General features: G+C 36.7%; 2 protein-coding genes across 3 annotated transcripts; both read left to right on the top strand.

Moving 5' to 3' along the window:
* Window positions 1-636: 636 nt before the first annotated feature.
* LOC133725088 (uncharacterized) lies at window positions 637-3,964 on the top strand. The gene is made up of 5 exons (XM_062152192.1): window positions 637-944; window positions 1,295-1,427; window positions 2,429-2,649; window positions 2,886-3,059; window positions 3,501-3,964. The coding sequence occupies exons 1-5, from the start codon at window positions 777-779 to the stop codon at window positions 3,585-3,587; spliced, it is 783 nt and encodes a 260-aa protein (XP_062008176.1). The 5' UTR covers window positions 637-776; the 3' UTR covers window positions 3,588-3,964.
* A 719-nt stretch (window positions 3,965-4,683) lies between these two features.
* Window positions 4,684-13,391, top strand: LOC133725086 (uncharacterized). 2 transcript variants are annotated; one of them, XM_062152191.1, is made up of 11 exons: window positions 4,684-5,141; window positions 5,595-5,663; window positions 6,553-6,645; window positions 7,523-7,638; window positions 8,286-8,481; window positions 10,050-10,225; window positions 11,110-11,239; window positions 11,642-11,802; window positions 12,321-12,412; window positions 12,656-12,716; window positions 13,039-13,391. In XM_062152191.1, the coding sequence occupies exons 1-11, from the start codon at window positions 4,857-4,859 to the stop codon at window positions 13,082-13,084; spliced, it is 1,425 nt and encodes a 474-aa protein (XP_062008175.1). In that variant the 5' UTR covers window positions 4,684-4,856; the 3' UTR covers window positions 13,085-13,391. The 2 variants fall into 2 exon arrangements, with proteins under 2 accessions (XP_062008175.1, XP_062008174.1); XM_062152190.1 differs by having other exon boundaries at window positions 4,685-5,141; window positions 12,623-12,716.
* The last annotated feature ends 4,149 nt before the right edge of the window (window positions 13,392-17,540 follow it).

Raw genomic sequence — 17,540 nt, 5'->3', positions numbered from 1 at the left:
TGGTCTGAGTAAGCCTAAAATCTCAATACTCGATGTGCAAAGCCACCTTTGTTCTCTACTAGAAACTGTAATAGAGCTTTTTCTAGATGCTTATTTTCATAAATTTTAACTTAAAAGTTACCTTGATATAAAAAGATAAAATATTAATCGCAGCAAGTATAATCCTCGAGCGTGGGAAACCAATTCCCTAATTTACTAGGTCTTCTCCTTTTCAAATTCATTTCAATACGTACTCGATTTCTAAGAAAATAAGATGTATCAATATTTGCGATAAAAAATAATTAAACTACTTCATGAGTTATTTTTCTCGATAACAACATTAATTTTTTTTTTTTCAGTTTCTAAATATCAGAAAAATTAGGCCATATACAATGCATGTGATGATTTCTTCATAAGGAAGGTATTCAAAATTCCAACACCCTAACGTCTTTCTTTATTTTTTCCCAAATTTTCTTATAATCGCCAACAAATCCCGATCATTACTTTTCAAAAAAAAAAAATCGTTGAAAATTCAAACCCCAACATAAAAGCCAAAACTCCCATAAACGCTCCCGCAGAGCGCGTGCATTGCCGTCTCCTCGACCGTCTCTGTCCCCCACCACCACCCAAATACATATAAAATCGAACAAAAGCTCCCCCATAACCCAAACCAAAAGGAAAACCTAACCCCAAATCCTGGAAATCCCAAACCCTAATTATATCTCGCTCTGAAACAATCGGATTCAATCAATCTGGTCGATTCGTCCGCAATCAGGAATCTTGAGAGAACCTGAAGGATGTCTGCGGCAGTGTGCGGAAGCAAGAGGTCCTTCTTCGAAGAGCTTCCTCCGTCGCCTCCGTTAACCAAGAGACTCCGCTGCTCTTCTTCTACCTCCCCCGTTCGATTCTCTTCTCCTTATCTCATTGATCAGCTCCGTTCCGTCTTCCCTCACATGGACCCTCAGGTATCCCCCGTCTCTCTTTTATCATTTGTATAAATCTATGCATACATAGGGTTTCGATTAGGTTTTGTGAAAGGTTTTGAATTTCGATTGTTTGTTTTCGGTGTTGAGAGATTGAAATTTTTCGATTTATGTTGCTTGCCTGTGGTTAATTTCTCGGAAATGATTTGTTATTGTATGTTTCGCGGTAATGCAAGAACTATCTACTGTGATTGGTCAAGTAGATTGTTCGGGTTTTTTTTTTTCTTTTTCGAATGAAGTATTTTGATCAAATGGATGGATTTAATGAACATTTTCTTGATTTATTGGGAAAAATTGTTAATGATGCTGGCTGTGAAAATTCGATCTTTCAGATTCTTGAGCGAGCATTGGAAGAGTGTGGCAATGATATTGATGCTGCTATCAAGAGACTGCATGAGCTTCACATAGGATATGGGGACGAAAATGCCGTTCCTGCTGCAGAACCGAATGATATTTTACAGAAAGGTATAATGTCTCTATTTTGTGGCTATGTTTGGTTTCCTTGCTTAGTAACATACAGGAATATACTTTGTTATTTTTTTTTGTGGTTTCCTTACAGAAAGGTATAATGTCTCTATTTTGTGGCTATGTTTGGTTTCCTTGCTTAGTAACATACAGGAATATACTTTACCATTATTATTTGGTACATAATTCTTCATTTGTTAGCTTGGATAGGACTTCAATGATCATTTATGAGGTTTGTGATTCAATTTATGGCTACTTGTGGATACAGATTGGTATAAAAGGTCTGTCATGGTCTGAGTCATGCAACTATACTAAAACACGGTTTCTTTTGGATCCATCTCACAATATGTTTACTAAACTTAACCAGTACTGTCTCCTGTTTTTCTGTCATGTGTTTCGTGGCCTTCAATGAACCAAGTGAGTTTCTTAGTTGCTAATAGTGCACTCATGATGGTTGTAGCTGAAGAAAGACCTTCTGCCCCCTCCCTTTTTTATCCTTTTGGAAATCAACCCTGTAAGGTGTTATAGAATGAATTGTTTGTTTGTGATTTTGAACTATTGAATTAGCATTAGGCATGAACAAAAAAACCACCTAAATTAATACATTTTCAATTGGTTGTATGCTTTTCAGCTAGATGTCTCAGTATAGGGATACTCAATTTTCATCCTGAGAACACTGTATAGGTGTCTGTCTGTTTGTCTGTGAACATTGTTCTTTATTTATTTATTTTTTTCACACCCTTATATGTATAATATATAATGTTTCATATTTTTGTGATTTATGGCCAGAATTAGGCATATCAAGTTGTTCTTTGAAACAGTTGCTCATTATCACCTAAATCTTGTATTATCTGATCAAAGTAAATATGCTAGTAACAATAAGGATGTTGTTTTGTCAATTATGATACTCTTTTATTCTGTTTTCGGGGAATATGCTTCAGGCATAGTTAATGTTGGGATTAGAGTCTTTTCAATTACTCAAATGCCTGCTAATTTGTCAGGGGTATTAAATGATGAGGAAGCTGCAGCTGCTTCTGAGAACCCATCAGCTCCAAGCAACTTGCCTGCAGATGGTGCAGAATGGGTTGAATTGTTTGTCAGGGAAATGATGAGTGCCTCTAGTGTGGATGATGCTAGGGGACGTGCTGCAAAAGTGCTAGAGGTTTTAGAGAAATCCATCAGTTCACGTGCTGGTGCGGAGGCAGCCCAAAATTTTCAGAAGGTGAGTCTTATATTTATGGTTCTTGTACATGCCACTTTGGGTTATCTGTTATTAATGGTATTGTTCTCTATCTAGCTTCTGATAAGAAGCGGATGGTTTTTCAGGAAAAAAATTTAAATAACCAATGGTAGACATCTTCGTAGATAGGATGCTAATAGGAGGGATGGCACAAATAGTTTTGTAATGGTTATCTTTATTCCAGTACGCTTTTGTGATAATTGTTTTATGATTATCAGGAGAATATGCTACTGAAAGAACAAATTGAAGGACTGATAAGGGACAATTCCGTCCTCAAACGTGCTGTGTCTATCCAGCATGAACGTCAGAAAGAGTATGAGGGCAGAAGCCAAGAATTCCAGCATCTGAAGCAGTTAGTAACTCAATATCAGGAGCAGTTGAGGACACTTGAGGTCAGAATCTGCACTTACTGCTCACAGTTGTTTAATTATCGGTTTGGATGATTTAGTAAAAGATCTGAAAACATACATTTTTCTTGAATGCTTTAAGAAGATATTGCAGAAATTAAGGAGAAAATATGAGCCAATTGTGCAATTTATTAATTTTATCTAGGGTAAATTTTCCTCAGCTAGAGGGATGGACATGTCATTAGACTGGGTTGATGAGGGTAATAGATTTTTTTTTTAAAATATTTTTTTAATGAGGGTAATGGATTTTAATCATATTTCACATGAACAATGGAGGTCACTATCCAGATTGACTGTAAATTTGGCTGAGTACATTGCTTTTGTATGTTGTTTACTTTAGTAATCTTAAATATGTTCTCTTCTTTGTGTAAGTTGGCATTATTTTTTCTTTTGCTTGCTAACTAGTCTTTTGTTGTTTGGTGGCAGCTCAACAACTATGCCTTGACAATGCATCTGAAGCAGGCACAGCAAGGCAACTCCATGCCTGGACGTTTCCATCCTGATGTCTTTTAATTAAATAAACAAAAATTAAGATGTGCTTTGTTGGTAGAGTCAGCAAGATATGTTCTGTTGTGAGCCCTGTTCACATTGTGTTTGTCGATGCGTCAGCTTTTGTAAATCGAAGCTGCTTTACTGTGTTTATGTTTCAGTTCAGGTCAGTCGGGATGTGTCAAATCAATTGCAGAAGTGGTGAATTTGTTGAATTTGTATTTACATATGTCTAGCTTGTTAAATGAGAACAGGGTGCTTATGGAGATGGATATACTTGAGCTACTTCTCTCTGCCGTTGTGACCTTAGAATGCTGTTTGCATTCTTTTGATCCTCGTAGGCTTACAGTGAACAAGCACACATGCTAAAATAATAAAAGTTGTGGTTTTTTTTTGTCTAATTTGGTTACCGTGTTAGTGTATGATTCCTTTCCTTTATTTCTTTGGTTCAAATGTATGGACAATTTCTGTCATCCTAATCTTAGAATAATCACTTTCCTACAGAAATCCAGAAATCCAATTTTGGTTATCTATTCATCCTTCTGTTTGTACTAAACCTAATTTATCATCTATCCAATCATTGTTAATGTTTTGCTTTGAGGATTATATTACTTTTATAATTTATTTTTACAACTCATTTTATTAGTCATCCCGTTAATGATGTTGGAAGTAATGGTTTAATTTTGGCCTTTTGGGTTATGTAATGGAATGGCACCATTATCCAACATGGTGGTGTCCATATCATTCTACAGACAAGACAGTTGATTCCGCACCTGGTCGAGTTTAATTATCCTCGGATTTAGAATCAAGGGTGAAAAAAAATAGTGAGGCAAATAAAACTAGTCTATTAGTCTCATGATTCTCTATTCTTGGATTTAAATCTATCGATAGTTATGCACAATTGAGTACAAATTAATTGACCACCAGAATGTAAGTGTTGGACTGACGTGATGGTACTGTTCTGAAGGGGTGGTTCGCCTCAATCCGCCAATGGATCTCGCCATGACTTGCCCTAAAACCCTGACCCGAACCCAGACTCGCCAAGGGAGCCCCAAGGCCCAAAGGGCGTGTGTCGAAAGAAAAGCCTTGAATTTAAAACGTGGGTGCCTGAAACGGAGTCGCAGCATTGACCACACATCCTTTGCATTCCAAGCCCTGCCACTTCACCACCACTCCCTTCCATCCAAACCCCCAAACCTCTCTCTCAGCTCTCTCTCTCTCTCTACTAGTCACCAAGCAATGGACGCTACATTAACCGCAACCAAATCCTCCAACTGATTTCCCCACACTCCGATGGCCGCCGCGGCCCTCTCTCTCCTCCCTCCTTCCTCTCCTCACCTCCTCTTCCCGCCGTCGCCGTCGCCGTCTTCGTCTTCATCTTCTTCCTTTGCTCTCGGCGGGTCCCGCAAGAGCTTCGCCTCACTCAATTGTACTACTCGTCCGTGGAACAAGTTGAGTAGGAAACGCCGCGTTGGGACGGTGTTCGCCGCTTCCGGTGATTACTACGCCACTCTCGGGGTTAATAAAGCCGCCACTAGCAAGGAAATCAAAACCGCTTATCGGAGATTAGCTCGCCAGGTACCTAATTCTTCTATTCCACCATGATTGATTTTCCACACTACTAAGAATCTTTTAGTCTTTTGGTGAATTAACTCTTGGCATCGAATTTTGATAGAATGCAACTGTTAATATGTTGTTTGAGGCATTTTTCAGCAACCAAACTTACTGCAAACTCCGCTAGCTCTTTCAGGACTTTAATTCTAAAAGCTTGATATTAGTTACGCTTTGATTCACTGTGCCTATCCTCAGTTAGTGGTCTACTTTTGTGTTAGAGGGAATTTGAGTGCCATTGTCATTTACTCGATATACATGAGGTAGAGGAGCTCTTTGGTGGTTGTGATTATAATTAGTAATTAATCGTTTATCTGTATTCAGTATATTTTTGGCGCAATATTTACAACTGGACTAGTGGATGGTCTGAGTTTCTTTTATGTAATTCTGACCGCTTATGTGTATTATTGTGCTCTCAAGTTCCACCCTGATGTCAACAAGCAACCTGGAGCAACTGAAAAATTTAAAGAGATTAGTGCTGCATATGAGGTGTGGCTAATTTCTTTTTTGTTTTTTTCCCCCTCTATGTAATCTGTATCAAAGACATTTTGTTGCATCTCAAGATTATGGCGTGAAGTGATGAACTAAATACTATAAGATGGGTTTTATTGAAAGTGTATTACTGCATTGTGTTGGGTATACTTGTGGTACTAGTTCTCTTTAATTTTGTTCTACTGACATAAGCTAGGTAAGTGCAGGAAAAAAAAACATATATAAGTTTGAAATACAGGAAAGAAATTATCAAATTTCCATCAGAAATTTTTCTATATTTTTATTTTTTATTTTTATTAATTTTTTTTTTTTTTAACTTACACACTTTTAGGTCTTGTATTTCACTTGTTTGGTTCGTTATTTTGACCATTAGTGTTTCAAATTGTTTTATAATTTGTTGCCCAACATTTTTTCTTTTTAGATATGGTTCACTGTTTATATTTTGTACAAAGTTGATCTTTTCTATCATATAAGTAGTTTTGTTTCCAGAACTGCAGTGGAAGCATAGGCTGCATAACCTTAAGTAGATTATGAATCATTGAGCAAAATTCTATTGAGTTTGTGCCTGCAGTGTTGAAAACAGTCCATCTCCTCTCTGTTATTTGTATCTTCATATATGCCATTTTGCCCATCATTTTTTCAAGCTGTTGTTCCATCTCTATCCCTGACATAAACAATTTCTGGGTTTTTCTTCCATATGAATCTTTAAACATGATAAACTCTTTTTGTTTTTCAGTTAGTCTCATACGCTCATTAGATCTGGTGTTAGTTACGCCCTGCAGTGAATATAATTCTAATATTCTCCCATGAAGTATATTATGTTGTTCATTTCTTCATTTCAAATTTATGATATTGTCTTTTGAATTCTGAAGTACAACACTGTCAGGTGCTATCAGATGATAAGAAGCGGGCTTTATATGATCAATATGGTGAAGCTGGAGTTAAGAGCACGATGAGTGGGGGATCTTCAACCTATACGGTAGTGGACTTGGGTTCAGATTTTTTTTTTTTTTTTCCTTTCTATTGTTGAATATGTTCTGAGACAATCTGGCCTCAATTTGATGATTCTGTCTTTATCTCAGGATTTAAGCAAGCACAATAACTATACACAGACTTGCACAACACATATATACCTTTTGGTCTTTGCACATGAGAGCCCACTTCGCTCCAAGTTCCGTCACGATTAGTGAATCAATTTTTTTTTTTTCACTATTAGCCTTATTTAATATTTACGGTATATGCTACTTCCTCGGCAACATTTGTACACTATAACAGTGTTATTTGAAAAGCTATAGACTATATGCCAGTGTCTGTGCAATATTCTCTATAGAGCAGAATTATTTCAAAAAGTAAGCATTCTCCGTAGAAAAATTGTTTAGAGTATATATGCTATTTTTGGACAGTTGCTTTGTTTGTGAAATGTGTGCCCAAGTTTACATTTGGGTTGATTTATTGGTTATTGTTCTTGTTATTTTCAGTACTTCTCTTGAAGGGCCTGTAGATTGTGTATATATACTTTTAGCAAATGTTGCTTACCTGTAATCCATGGAAGAGAATGCTCTCCCAGTCTCTATGTTGATATCCTAGTTTCTCATGGATATGTTAATTTCTCTTAATCTCGAAAACCTATCTCTACTTGTTCTCCAATTGTTAATCCGAGTTATCTGATGAATGTTTAATTTAGTTAAATGCAATGTTGTTCTTATTTTTGACAGGGCTTACAGTATATTATTATTTGGTACTGGAATAGACCTGTATAAGCAACTATAGAGTTGTAAATGGTTTCCATAGCCAGTTGCTTAATGATGCATATTATATGTTTAAAACTTACACAATTTAGTTTTGTTTTTGTGCAGACTAATCCTTTCGATTTATTTGAGACATTTTTTGGGTCAAGCAATCCTTTCCCTGATATGGATACTCGTTTTGAAACACGTCGTCGCAGTACTGTTACTAAGGGTGAAGATATACGGTGAGTCATAATGTTGCAGACAACAGTCATTGGTTCTTGATTAACATCATTCATTGTTGCATGAATGATAGAGAAATTGTATAATTTGAGTTTAGGTGGCCCTTCTTCTTGACAATGAGATGTTATGGCGATTCTAATTTTAGTTCAAATACAATTGCTGCTATTAAATATTTTTTTTCCTCATTTTTCTAAAATGTCAAACCCCTTGTTAAAAATGAGTCTAAATTGGAAGGGCTGTTTGGGGATACCTGATTAGTGATTTGTTCTCCAGGAAAACATAGGCTGAGTAAAAATTTTATACAGAGCAGTTTGAAATTGATTGATTGCCAGAAAAGATTACTTTAATTTAAATATCTATCAAGTTCTTTATCTTGGGTTGCTTAGGCGGGGTTTGAGTTGTTTGCAATAGTCATAGCACATGATTTTTGAAGTCCTTCATTTAACCTGTTTGATAACCTCCAGGATGCCTTGTGAATATGACAACAGATTGATAAAGAATATTAGCGCCTCACTGCTACTTGTTCTTTTCACTACCTTTCTGTGTCTTAGAAATGCCTTTCTTCTCCTATTGTTCAGTAATTGTTGTGATACAAAATGAATATACCATGGACGACTTCATAGTTGACTCCTGATCCGCATATGTTCAGTTATGACATCACTTTAGAATTTTCTGAGGCTATATTTGGAGTGGAAAAAGAATTTGAACTTTCCCATCTGGAAACATGTGAAGTTTGCGCTGGGAGTGGGGCAAAAGTAGGCTCCAAAAGGAGGATATGTTCTACTTGTGGTGGGAGGGGTCAAGTTATGAGAACAGAGCAGACACCTTTTGGCTTGTTTTCTCAGGTAACTTTGGGTTTCTGGTTTCTCTGTCTGTGTTGATATTTATTTTTATTGTTTCTTTCGTTTGAGAAGTACATTTACATATATTCTGAAAAATGAAAAAGTAAGTACTGTTGGCTAACGAACAAATTCTAAAGAAAACTTTGGGCTGTTTGGGATTGATTTTTGGAGACCCAAAACTGCTTTAAATTTAATAAAAATAAATATTTATAAATAAAATAATTGCGGAAAAAAAAAATAATGTGACTTGGGTGACTTTTAGAACCACTTAAAAAGTGTTTTGAGCTTCCTGTTAGAAAAACGTTCTTGTGAAATTTGACAAGCGCTTTTAGGCGTTTCAAAAGCATGCCCAAACAGACCTGAACATGTAATGAGACAAGTGCATATGGTATAGTTTCCACATTCTATTTCCCGGTCTTTTAGCTTGTTTATTGCCTGTGGTTTAGAAATGTGTCCGGTGTCATACTGAACGCACCTTAACAGTATCTCAATTGTTGATACTCTTGGAGTGCTTTCAATATCTTTTGGTTATTCAATTATAAAGTTGACCTATAATCTTCTCATATTCTTTGGTGAGGAAGTCGATATTCTTTTGGTTGATTTAGACTAACATTTTCTTCAATCAGCACTAGGATATCAATCCTTGAAATGTAAATTGCAAATTTCTGAGGAGGATATGAAAGTACAATACCAGCTTTTAGTGTGTGTACGAGGCTTTTGACCTTTTGTGTCCTTTTTTTGTCTGTATCTTGTTGGGATCAATTTATATGTATGTCCAAGGAATCAGTAGGAGAAACAGTAGAAGTGGTTTAAAGCATTTGCCGTACGTCAAATTCTTCCTGATGTATAATGGCATAGGTTATGGTTGCCAATGTACTGCCACCAAGTCAATCATGGAATTGTATTTTATGCTAGAGCTTTGTTTTCCTAAGATCGTTGTAGTCTTTTGTTGGGTGGTTGGCATGGTCAGAGTCTGTAAAATGCTGATGCTAAATCAACGAACGTTATGTAAGACAATTAATTTTGACCCAAAATAAAATGTAATGGTTGTGCAACAAAGTCGTAAACTATACTTTGTTCTTATATTTTCTCAGGCATGCAACGCAATCAAAATTGGATAAGGGTTTTACAACCTGACATGACATGACATGAGAAGGCACAAATGGTTGCCTTAGATGGCGCCAAGTGGATAAGAAGAATTTACATGTAAATACATGAATGTGGAATAATCACTTAGGGTGCTGTCTGGGAAGGCCAAACATAAAATGATTTAAGTAGTGAGAAATGACATAATGGCCAATCATTACTCTGGGTGGAGCTGATTTGCTAATTGATTCCTATTTGTTCATGATGCTATGCTGCTTTTGTACATTTTCCAAGTATTTACGGCTAGGGCTACTTTGAAATTTATATTGCAACCATAGAGATGAGGCCATTACCCTTTTCCTTTGCCTTAGGGACTGATTCACTCTGTGTAGATTAAAAAACACGATTCCTAAATTACTGGTACCTCATCTTCTGGGCAAAAATAATTGGATGGTGGTTTTACGTTGTCTTTCTGTTCATGTTAGGTTTCTGCATGTCCGAAATGTGGTGGAGATGGTGAAGTTATTTCTGAATACTGTCGGAATTGCTCTGGAGAAGGACGTGTTCGTGTTAAGAAAAGTATCAAGGTGAAAGTTCCTCCTGGTGTTAGCAGGGGAAGTATTCTCAGAGTTGCTGGAGAGGGAGATGCTGGACCGAGAGGGTAGGTGTTCGAATTTCCCTTATGTTTGGATAAATCATTGAACAAAATTCCATGTCACTGGATTCTTTTGTCTAAGCTATGATATTTCCATTATAGACTACGTGTTCTCGTATATCTAACTATCTAAGGCTCTGTAGTAATTACCAAGCTTTAAACAAATGCTGATATCTATTTTTCTTTTCCCCCAAGTGAATATGTTTCTTCTCTCCCCGACAGATTCTCTTCAGTATTGATATATCTTAGATGTATCTGTCGCTATATTCTTAGGTTTGAGTGCCGATATGTCTAATCATATCCAATATTTTAATCTTTGGTATTTATTAGACTTTGGTATTTACAATTGGACATCCCTTTACATAGAATTCTTTGGTTCCATGAATATGGATTAATTTCTTATTGTTTCGTTGAGTGAATATTACATCAATTTCTTATTCTATGGCTGTGCAAATATTAGAGGAACTTCAATCAACTACATAGTTTATAAACTCATCATTCATCCAAAAGACAAACTGCATTGGAGCGGAAAAATTTGACGATTGCATCTAGGTGGCAAATTTGTTTTGTTATTGAAGTTGCCTTACTGAAATTTGTTATGTTATAAAGTTAACCTTATTCACGTATTGTCATGTTGAATATGCACAGTCAAGACAATTTAAGTCTTGTGTGGCCCAATTCATAGTGTAGCGGATTTCATACCCTTACGAATTTCAGCATCCAGGATTTCATGTTGCTTGTAATTTTGCTTTCAATCCTCAGATGGAATAGTTAGTAGTTTTTTCTGAGAGAAGAAATATATCCGTAATTCTGTTGTATAATTTCAGTGTTTATGCCACATATTATGGTTCATGGTTTAGAATCACTTGTTGATTTTGTTATTCCATCAGGGGCCCTCCTGGAGATCTTTATGTATATCTTGATGTTGAAGAAATAGAAGGAATTCGAAGAGATGGCATAAATCTCTCTTCAACAGTATCTATAAGCTATCTGGACGCCATATTGGGAACTGTTGTTCAGGTAAAGTTTTCATTGGATTATTTCATGCTCCCATTTTATTGTTCAGATTTTTATCCATCATTAAAATGATCTTTTTTCTGTTTTTTTTCTTTCTTTTGAATAGTTTAAAATTATCTTATCAACAATTTTTTGGTAGCCTTGTTCATGAGGCTTACTGCTCACATAAAGTGATTACTCCTTTCACTATTTTTGCACCTGTCGATTTTGCTTCTACACTTTTAAGACCAAATAGTTTATCATATCTGTCTGAGCTTTCAGAAGCTGAAATTATTTTTCTGGACCAACTTGACTATGGATCTGTTGTAGTACTTACCATGTTTATTTTGGTCCCTTTTTTTAACCCCTCTTCCTCACTCGTATATTTAGCATGACCAATTGATGGAGGTTCTGGCATGTAAACAGGTTAAAACAGTGGAAGGATTAACAACACTACAAATTCCACCGGGCACCCAACCAGGTGACATTCTAGTCCTGACCAAAAAAGGAGTACCAAAGCTGAACAAGCCATCAATTCGTGGTGACCATGTGTTTACAATTAAAGTAGCCATACCGAATCGTACCAGGTATGTCATATTGTATATGGTAGCTGACATGGTCACTTCTTCATTTACCTTCCCCTGTTCATATCTCAGTTCAGTTCACTGTAAGTCTATTACGTATGTCAAGTATATTTTTGGCGTATGCTCTGTAGAGCCATGTAAACTGTGCAAGCGTTAGAACATCCTTATGAAAGTAAAAGACACTAACATGCTTGAAAGATAAATTTCAATTAAACAGCACTACTTTGTTGAGACTTGGAAACATACAGAATATATGGTAGTAGCTTCCAAAAACACTGCAATACTTAAACCTTGAAAAAAAAAAAGGACAAACAAAGACAGAATAAAACTGTTGAAAGGCTGGGGTGTCTGCTCACCTGCATACTTGGTCGTGCTGTGCAGAAAATTACAAATAAGTACTCAGAGAGGGAGAGGAGGGGGGGAGTAGAGGGAGGAGAGAAATGTAGGCTTGTAATGCTGTAAGCTGTAAACAATGGACATTATTGTTGGAATTTAACCCCACAGATTTTCTTTTCGTTTAGTGTCAAGGAACGTGAATTGCTTGAAGAACTTGCTTTACTCAGTAATGCTACCGCCAGCCGATCACGTACTCGACCCAAGTCCCAGCCAGTTGGTACGTGCTCACTTTTATCATTCGAGGATGTGCTCTCTGTTTGTGCATATCTGTGCACACTCATCTTGAGAGATCTTCAAGTCCCTTGGTGGACATATTTGAATTTTGAAACTGAGGGTGAATGGATATGGATGATATGCATGTCAGAACTTTTCTTTCAGATTAGGTGTATGGCTTTATCTGACTTGAATTTGTCCATTCATTCTGCAGCAAATAACCAAAGTGATGTGGGAACAATTGCAGATGAAACAGTGGAAGAAGATGATCAAAGTGACCCATGGAAGAAGTTAAAAGACTTTGCGGGGTAAGACTCCTCACTCACTCATCTGTCATATACTCCTAATTTAGTCATCAATTACCGAGTGTAAATTGTAAATCTATTCCAAGGGAGAAAATCCGTTGCTTACCAATTTCCTGGAGCTGTTATGTTAAAAGTCTAGGATATACATACACATGCATAGGCTATAGCCTTTGATTGACACGAGATCTTGTCAGTTGTGATGGTATTTTGTTTTCATTATGTTCATTGGATGCATAGTTCTGTATCATTTTTGCTTTTATCTTCGCTATTCAATGTATTCACTATGTGCACTGCAGTTGACCCGTAAAGTTTTTGGAATTTTCAGGTCTGTTGCAAATGGTGCTTTAAAATGGCTGAGAGACAACCTCTAGTCCGGTATCAGTCAACTAAAATATTGGCACTAGATATTTTTCTTCCTCCCAGGCTCCCTTTATGAGTGGTCTTGAATGAGCCTTGCAGTCAATACTCCTATGTCTTACAAAGTACAAACTGGATAACAAGTAGTTAGGTATTATTTTATTTCTTGATAACATTTTTACCAAATTAATGATGAACAATCACATGCCGCATGCATTTAGCAATTTGTATCACCTACAAAACTAGTGGAGTTCAAGGGTAAACTTGTTAATGTAAATTTCATTCATTTACGGAAATCCTTGTGATGCGATTGGGTTTTTTTTTGTAAACATGTACTACCTTTGAGTTTTTAGAAGTTATTCTGGAGTTATTGTACCATTGAGAGGCATAAAATGAAAACGGAATAAGTAAAGAATAATCTATTCCTTCAGAAATAAAACCGGAACAATTGAACAAGAAGTGAAATGAAAGAGGAGCAAGGAATCATGTTCAAAAAAGAGAGGAGCAAGGAATAACTTCAACTCTCCATTGCCGTGAGTAAGTGGTGGTGCTAGCATTGCCTTAGAAGCATTCTTCGGCCTCATCACTATAAAGACGTTAGGGGAAGAATAACTATAACACCACAAGCCCAACCTGTAGTTGTTTCCTTTCCAAATTGTACCGTTTTCGTTTTATGAAATTTCTCCAATATTATCAAATATCATTGATGTGTAAGATATTTAGAACCCATAAAATGAAGAAATATCTGTAAAATCTGACGAGAGAAACAAAAAATAAAAAAGTTACTCAGTTATTCATATAGAAAGTTAGAAACATACATTATGGAATATTAAGGTTATGTGAGGATATAAAATTGTAAGAACGGTTTCTAGTCAGGAAATGACCTAATAGAGAGGCAGCGCAACCTGTTTGGGAAAAATGCCTCGAGGTGAAATCTCTCAAAGCGGATTTAGGTGAGGCCAAGTCTCCTCTGGGTGAGGAGAAATCTTCTCAAAGAGAATCTAGGTGAGAAGTAATTCCCTTAAGGTGAATCTGTGTGAGGCGAATATGAATGAGGAGTAATTCCCTCAAGGCGAAACTGAGTGAGGAGAAATCTCCTCAAGACGAATCTGGGTGAGGAGTAATCCCCTCGAGGAAAATATGGGTGAGAAGTAATTCTCTCAAAGAGAATCCAGGTGAGGAGAAATACCCTCAAGACAAATCTAACAAATATTATCTGGAATTTGTACAATATAGGGGAAACAGTCGACAGCTTCAAAGAGATAATAGGACTATCATGTTCATCACTACAATTCGTACTATATAGGTCATATGTCTTGGTCTAATTATTGTTTTTTCGTAGATCAGCGAGCGACTTTTTAACCACCTAGAGTCTCTTTTTGAAAATAGATGAAGTTGACATTCATATCTAGTTTATGTAAATTCAATAAATTAACTCTTTAAAAAAAATTATTTTATAAAATATTTCGGATAAACCACCAGGTTATGGTGGGGTGGTAGAGACTCCAGGTGTGGAACCCCCACACGCGGGTTCGAGCCCCCTCTCCTACACCTAGTGGCCAGTGGTGGCAGTTGGGCCTGTTGCTAAGTCCCACGTTAGAGAGATTACTCCAGCTCTGTTGGGGTATCCTTCAAGGGTGCGTGTGTTGCTAACTAACGCTAACCTCCCCCAATAAAAAAAAAAACAAAATTCGGATATATCCATCATATTTTTTATATATTTTTTGTAATTTCGATAAATATGTAAAAACTAATATTTTAATCCTCAATTTTAGTGGCAATAAGAGTTATGACCTCGTGTGGTTTGTGACGGCTTCCACGGGAAAGCTAGATCAATATTTTATGGTGGATGGGAATATATCTTTTGTGAGTCATGCCTTGTAGCTATTAACTTTGATTCCATACATTCAACAAACAATTCCTTAAAATCTTCTATTTGCTTCTGATTCTGAACACTTGCAATCACGTATACATGTTTTAGTGGTCACATCAATGTTCATAAGCTCAATTCAGTAATTGAGCAATTAAATTGGTATACACTCGATGACCTATTCACCAATTCATAAATTATGCATCATTTATTGAGTTTTATTGGACGAGGGGCATTGTGGAAAAATTAGGGAGGTGCAGATAGCATGTTGATTATTTGTAAAAGTAAATTGGAGGTCTAGTAAGTGGAGAGTTTCAAATGCCAATTTTAAAGGTATGAATAGAACCTCTCAAATTAATATTTTAATCCTTAATTAATAACGGTGGTTGAATTTAACCACTCGACTACCTAAGAGCAAGTCCACCCGTTGAGGTTGGCAGGTCAATACTATTCACTGCTTTTTGCCTTTCATTTCCACCATCTAGGTCAAAATGTCAGATACTGTTCACAAAAGGTCACTCTGAGTCAATTTCTTGACCTGCCAACTGACATTCGGTGACCTTTTGTGAACAGTATCTGACATGGCAACCTAAATGGTGAAAATGAAAGGCAAAAAGCAGTGAATAGTTGTAAGACCTTGGAAATTGGTTATCAATTTCTAATGGTTTCCCGAAATTAATAAAGTGTTCGTTAGTACGATTTCGTGGTTTGAGGGTGAAGCGGAAATTATTTCAAACAATTATTCGTTGGAATGCTTCGATTCAAGGGTTGACTTTTTATACGTTTGGACTCTGTGAAAACTTCCTTCACAAAAGTTGTAGAGGGCGTCGATACGAGTTCGTGCATAGGTGGAACGCGAAAATCGGAGTTCGTATGAAGAAGTTATGGCATTTGGAAAAAGTTTCCATTTTTGATAAAAGGACGAAGATTTCAGAAATTGCAGAAAAGCCCAGGTTTCCATTTTGGGAAACCCGAGCTCTCTTCTCTCTCCTGGACCGGAAATCGCCCGATTTCCTTTACCGGCAATTTCTTCCTCCTCCGGCCACCTTTGGAAGTGAAGTTCTTGGGTTAGCTTCTCCTCGACCTTGCGCACCTCCCCGTGGCCGCCTTGCAACCTATCTCGGCCTGTAGCCGCCGCAGCAACGAAAACTCGACCAACCTCAGTTTTGGGTCAACGCCGGTTTCTTCCTCCTCCGTCCACCATAGCTCGAGTTACTTAGCTTTCTAGAACCTCCAGAAGACAGTGATCATGCTCCAAGAAGGATTGGACTTGAAGTGACCCATGGACGGAGAACGAAGCCTCACCGGAAAACTGGGAAAATTTCCAATCTACAAACTGTCGAGGTACTTTTCGGGTCTTTTTACTTCGATTCAAGCTTCGTGCTAGTTATGAAAGTTGTTCACCATGTTGAGACGAAGAGGTGCAGCCTGGTTTCTCCGTCATCCACAGTGGTCGGCGCTGTCGCTGTCTGTGGCGGCGGCTTCCGGCCACCTCAGGGTTTCTGCCTCTCGTTACGATCTACTCGTCGATACGAGCATTTTGATATATATTTTGTAATTTTCAGAAATCGTATGAGCAAGTTATGAATTTTAGCGTTTTAGGGTTTTCGGTTCGATCGGTTTTCGATCCGTGAGGATCTGGCCGGCCGATCGACTTATAGATTTGATATATTGATCGTATAAGTGTTCCGATGACTTTGTGTAGTCTCGGATGAGGATCCAACCGTTGGATCATCGTATAATTGTGTTTTTGTGAATTATGTGCTAAGTTGAGATTGTATGTGATTAGGTTCTTAACAGAATTGTGTTGAGCGGATTGCGGCGATTTATGTTTATCTTGATTAGCGTGTGAAGACGCAGCAGGATTTAGAGGTGAGTAAATCTCACGAGGTTCATTTATGAACGGAGTTACTTTATTTTTGGAATTAATTGTTAAATTGTGAAATCGTTTTTCATAAAAAAATATTTATTTTAAAATTATATGAACTTGATCGTCAACCGTTTATAGGTAAGTAAAATGAAATTTTATTATAAAAATGATTTTTCACAGGTTTTGTATTTGTGAACTATAGTTGGTATTAGTAGCATTCCTGAGCGAGTGACTACGTGTATATATATATATATATATATATATATATATATATATATATATATATATATATATATATATATTTACGTGAAATATATGTATCTTGGTGGAATTGAGTGTGTAGTTTACTATTGTTGTGCAATGTGATGTTGAGGAAAATAAATGATTTTGGAAAGAAAAGATGGTTTTGTCGGCTTTGAGTTTTGAAAGAAGTAGGTATGATTTTGGTGATGGTTTTGAGTTGAGAAAACAATATTTGAAAAATGACTTTATTATTGTTTTGAGGTTATTGGAGTTGAGGAAACAATCTTATGTGATTACCAGTGTGGTGATCTGTGAGATGATTTGCATGATGATTTTGTATAAATGATGTGGGTTGTGGTAGTTGAGTGATTGTTGTTACCGATGGTTGTTTCTAGTTTATTTCTATCATTGAATTGCTTGTTTAGTTCATAATCTCCTGAACTAAATTATATGCAGGGATTACTGTTTTATGAATTGATTGGTTTTA

This window comes from Rosa rugosa, chromosome 1 (genome assembly GCF_958449725.1).
Source record: "Rosa rugosa chromosome 1, drRosRugo1.1, whole genome shotgun sequence".
In the NCBI taxonomy this organism is placed as follows: domain Eukaryota; kingdom Viridiplantae; phylum Streptophyta; class Magnoliopsida; order Rosales; family Rosaceae; genus Rosa; species Rosa rugosa.
This window is presented reverse-complemented; position numbering and strand designations above follow the sequence as displayed.

Bases quoted from the DNA above. Each gene is read 5' to 3' on its own strand.
- LOC133725088 (XM_062152192.1), top strand. From the start codon at position 777: ATGTCTGCGGCAGTGTGCGGAAGCAAGAGGTCCTTCTTCGAAGAGCTT. The intron at 1,428-2,428 runs GTATAATGTCTC...CTAATTTGTCAG, and splicing joins GAATGATATTTTACAGAAAG to GGGTATTAAATGATGAGGAA. The intron at 3,060-3,500 runs GTCAGAATCTGC...GTTTGGTGGCAG, and splicing joins AGCAGTTGAGGACACTTGAG to CTCAACAACTATGCCTTGAC.
- LOC133725086 (XM_062152190.1), top strand. From the start codon at position 4,857: ATGGCCGCCGCGGCCCTCTCTCTCCTCCCTCCTTCCTCTCCTCACCTC. The intron at 5,142-5,594 runs GTACCTAATTCT...TGTGCTCTCAAG, and splicing joins ATCGGAGATTAGCTCGCCAG to TTCCACCCTGATGTCAACAA. The intron at 6,646-7,522 runs GTAGTGGACTTG...GTTTTTGTGCAG, and splicing joins GGGGATCTTCAACCTATACG to ACTAATCCTTTCGATTTATT.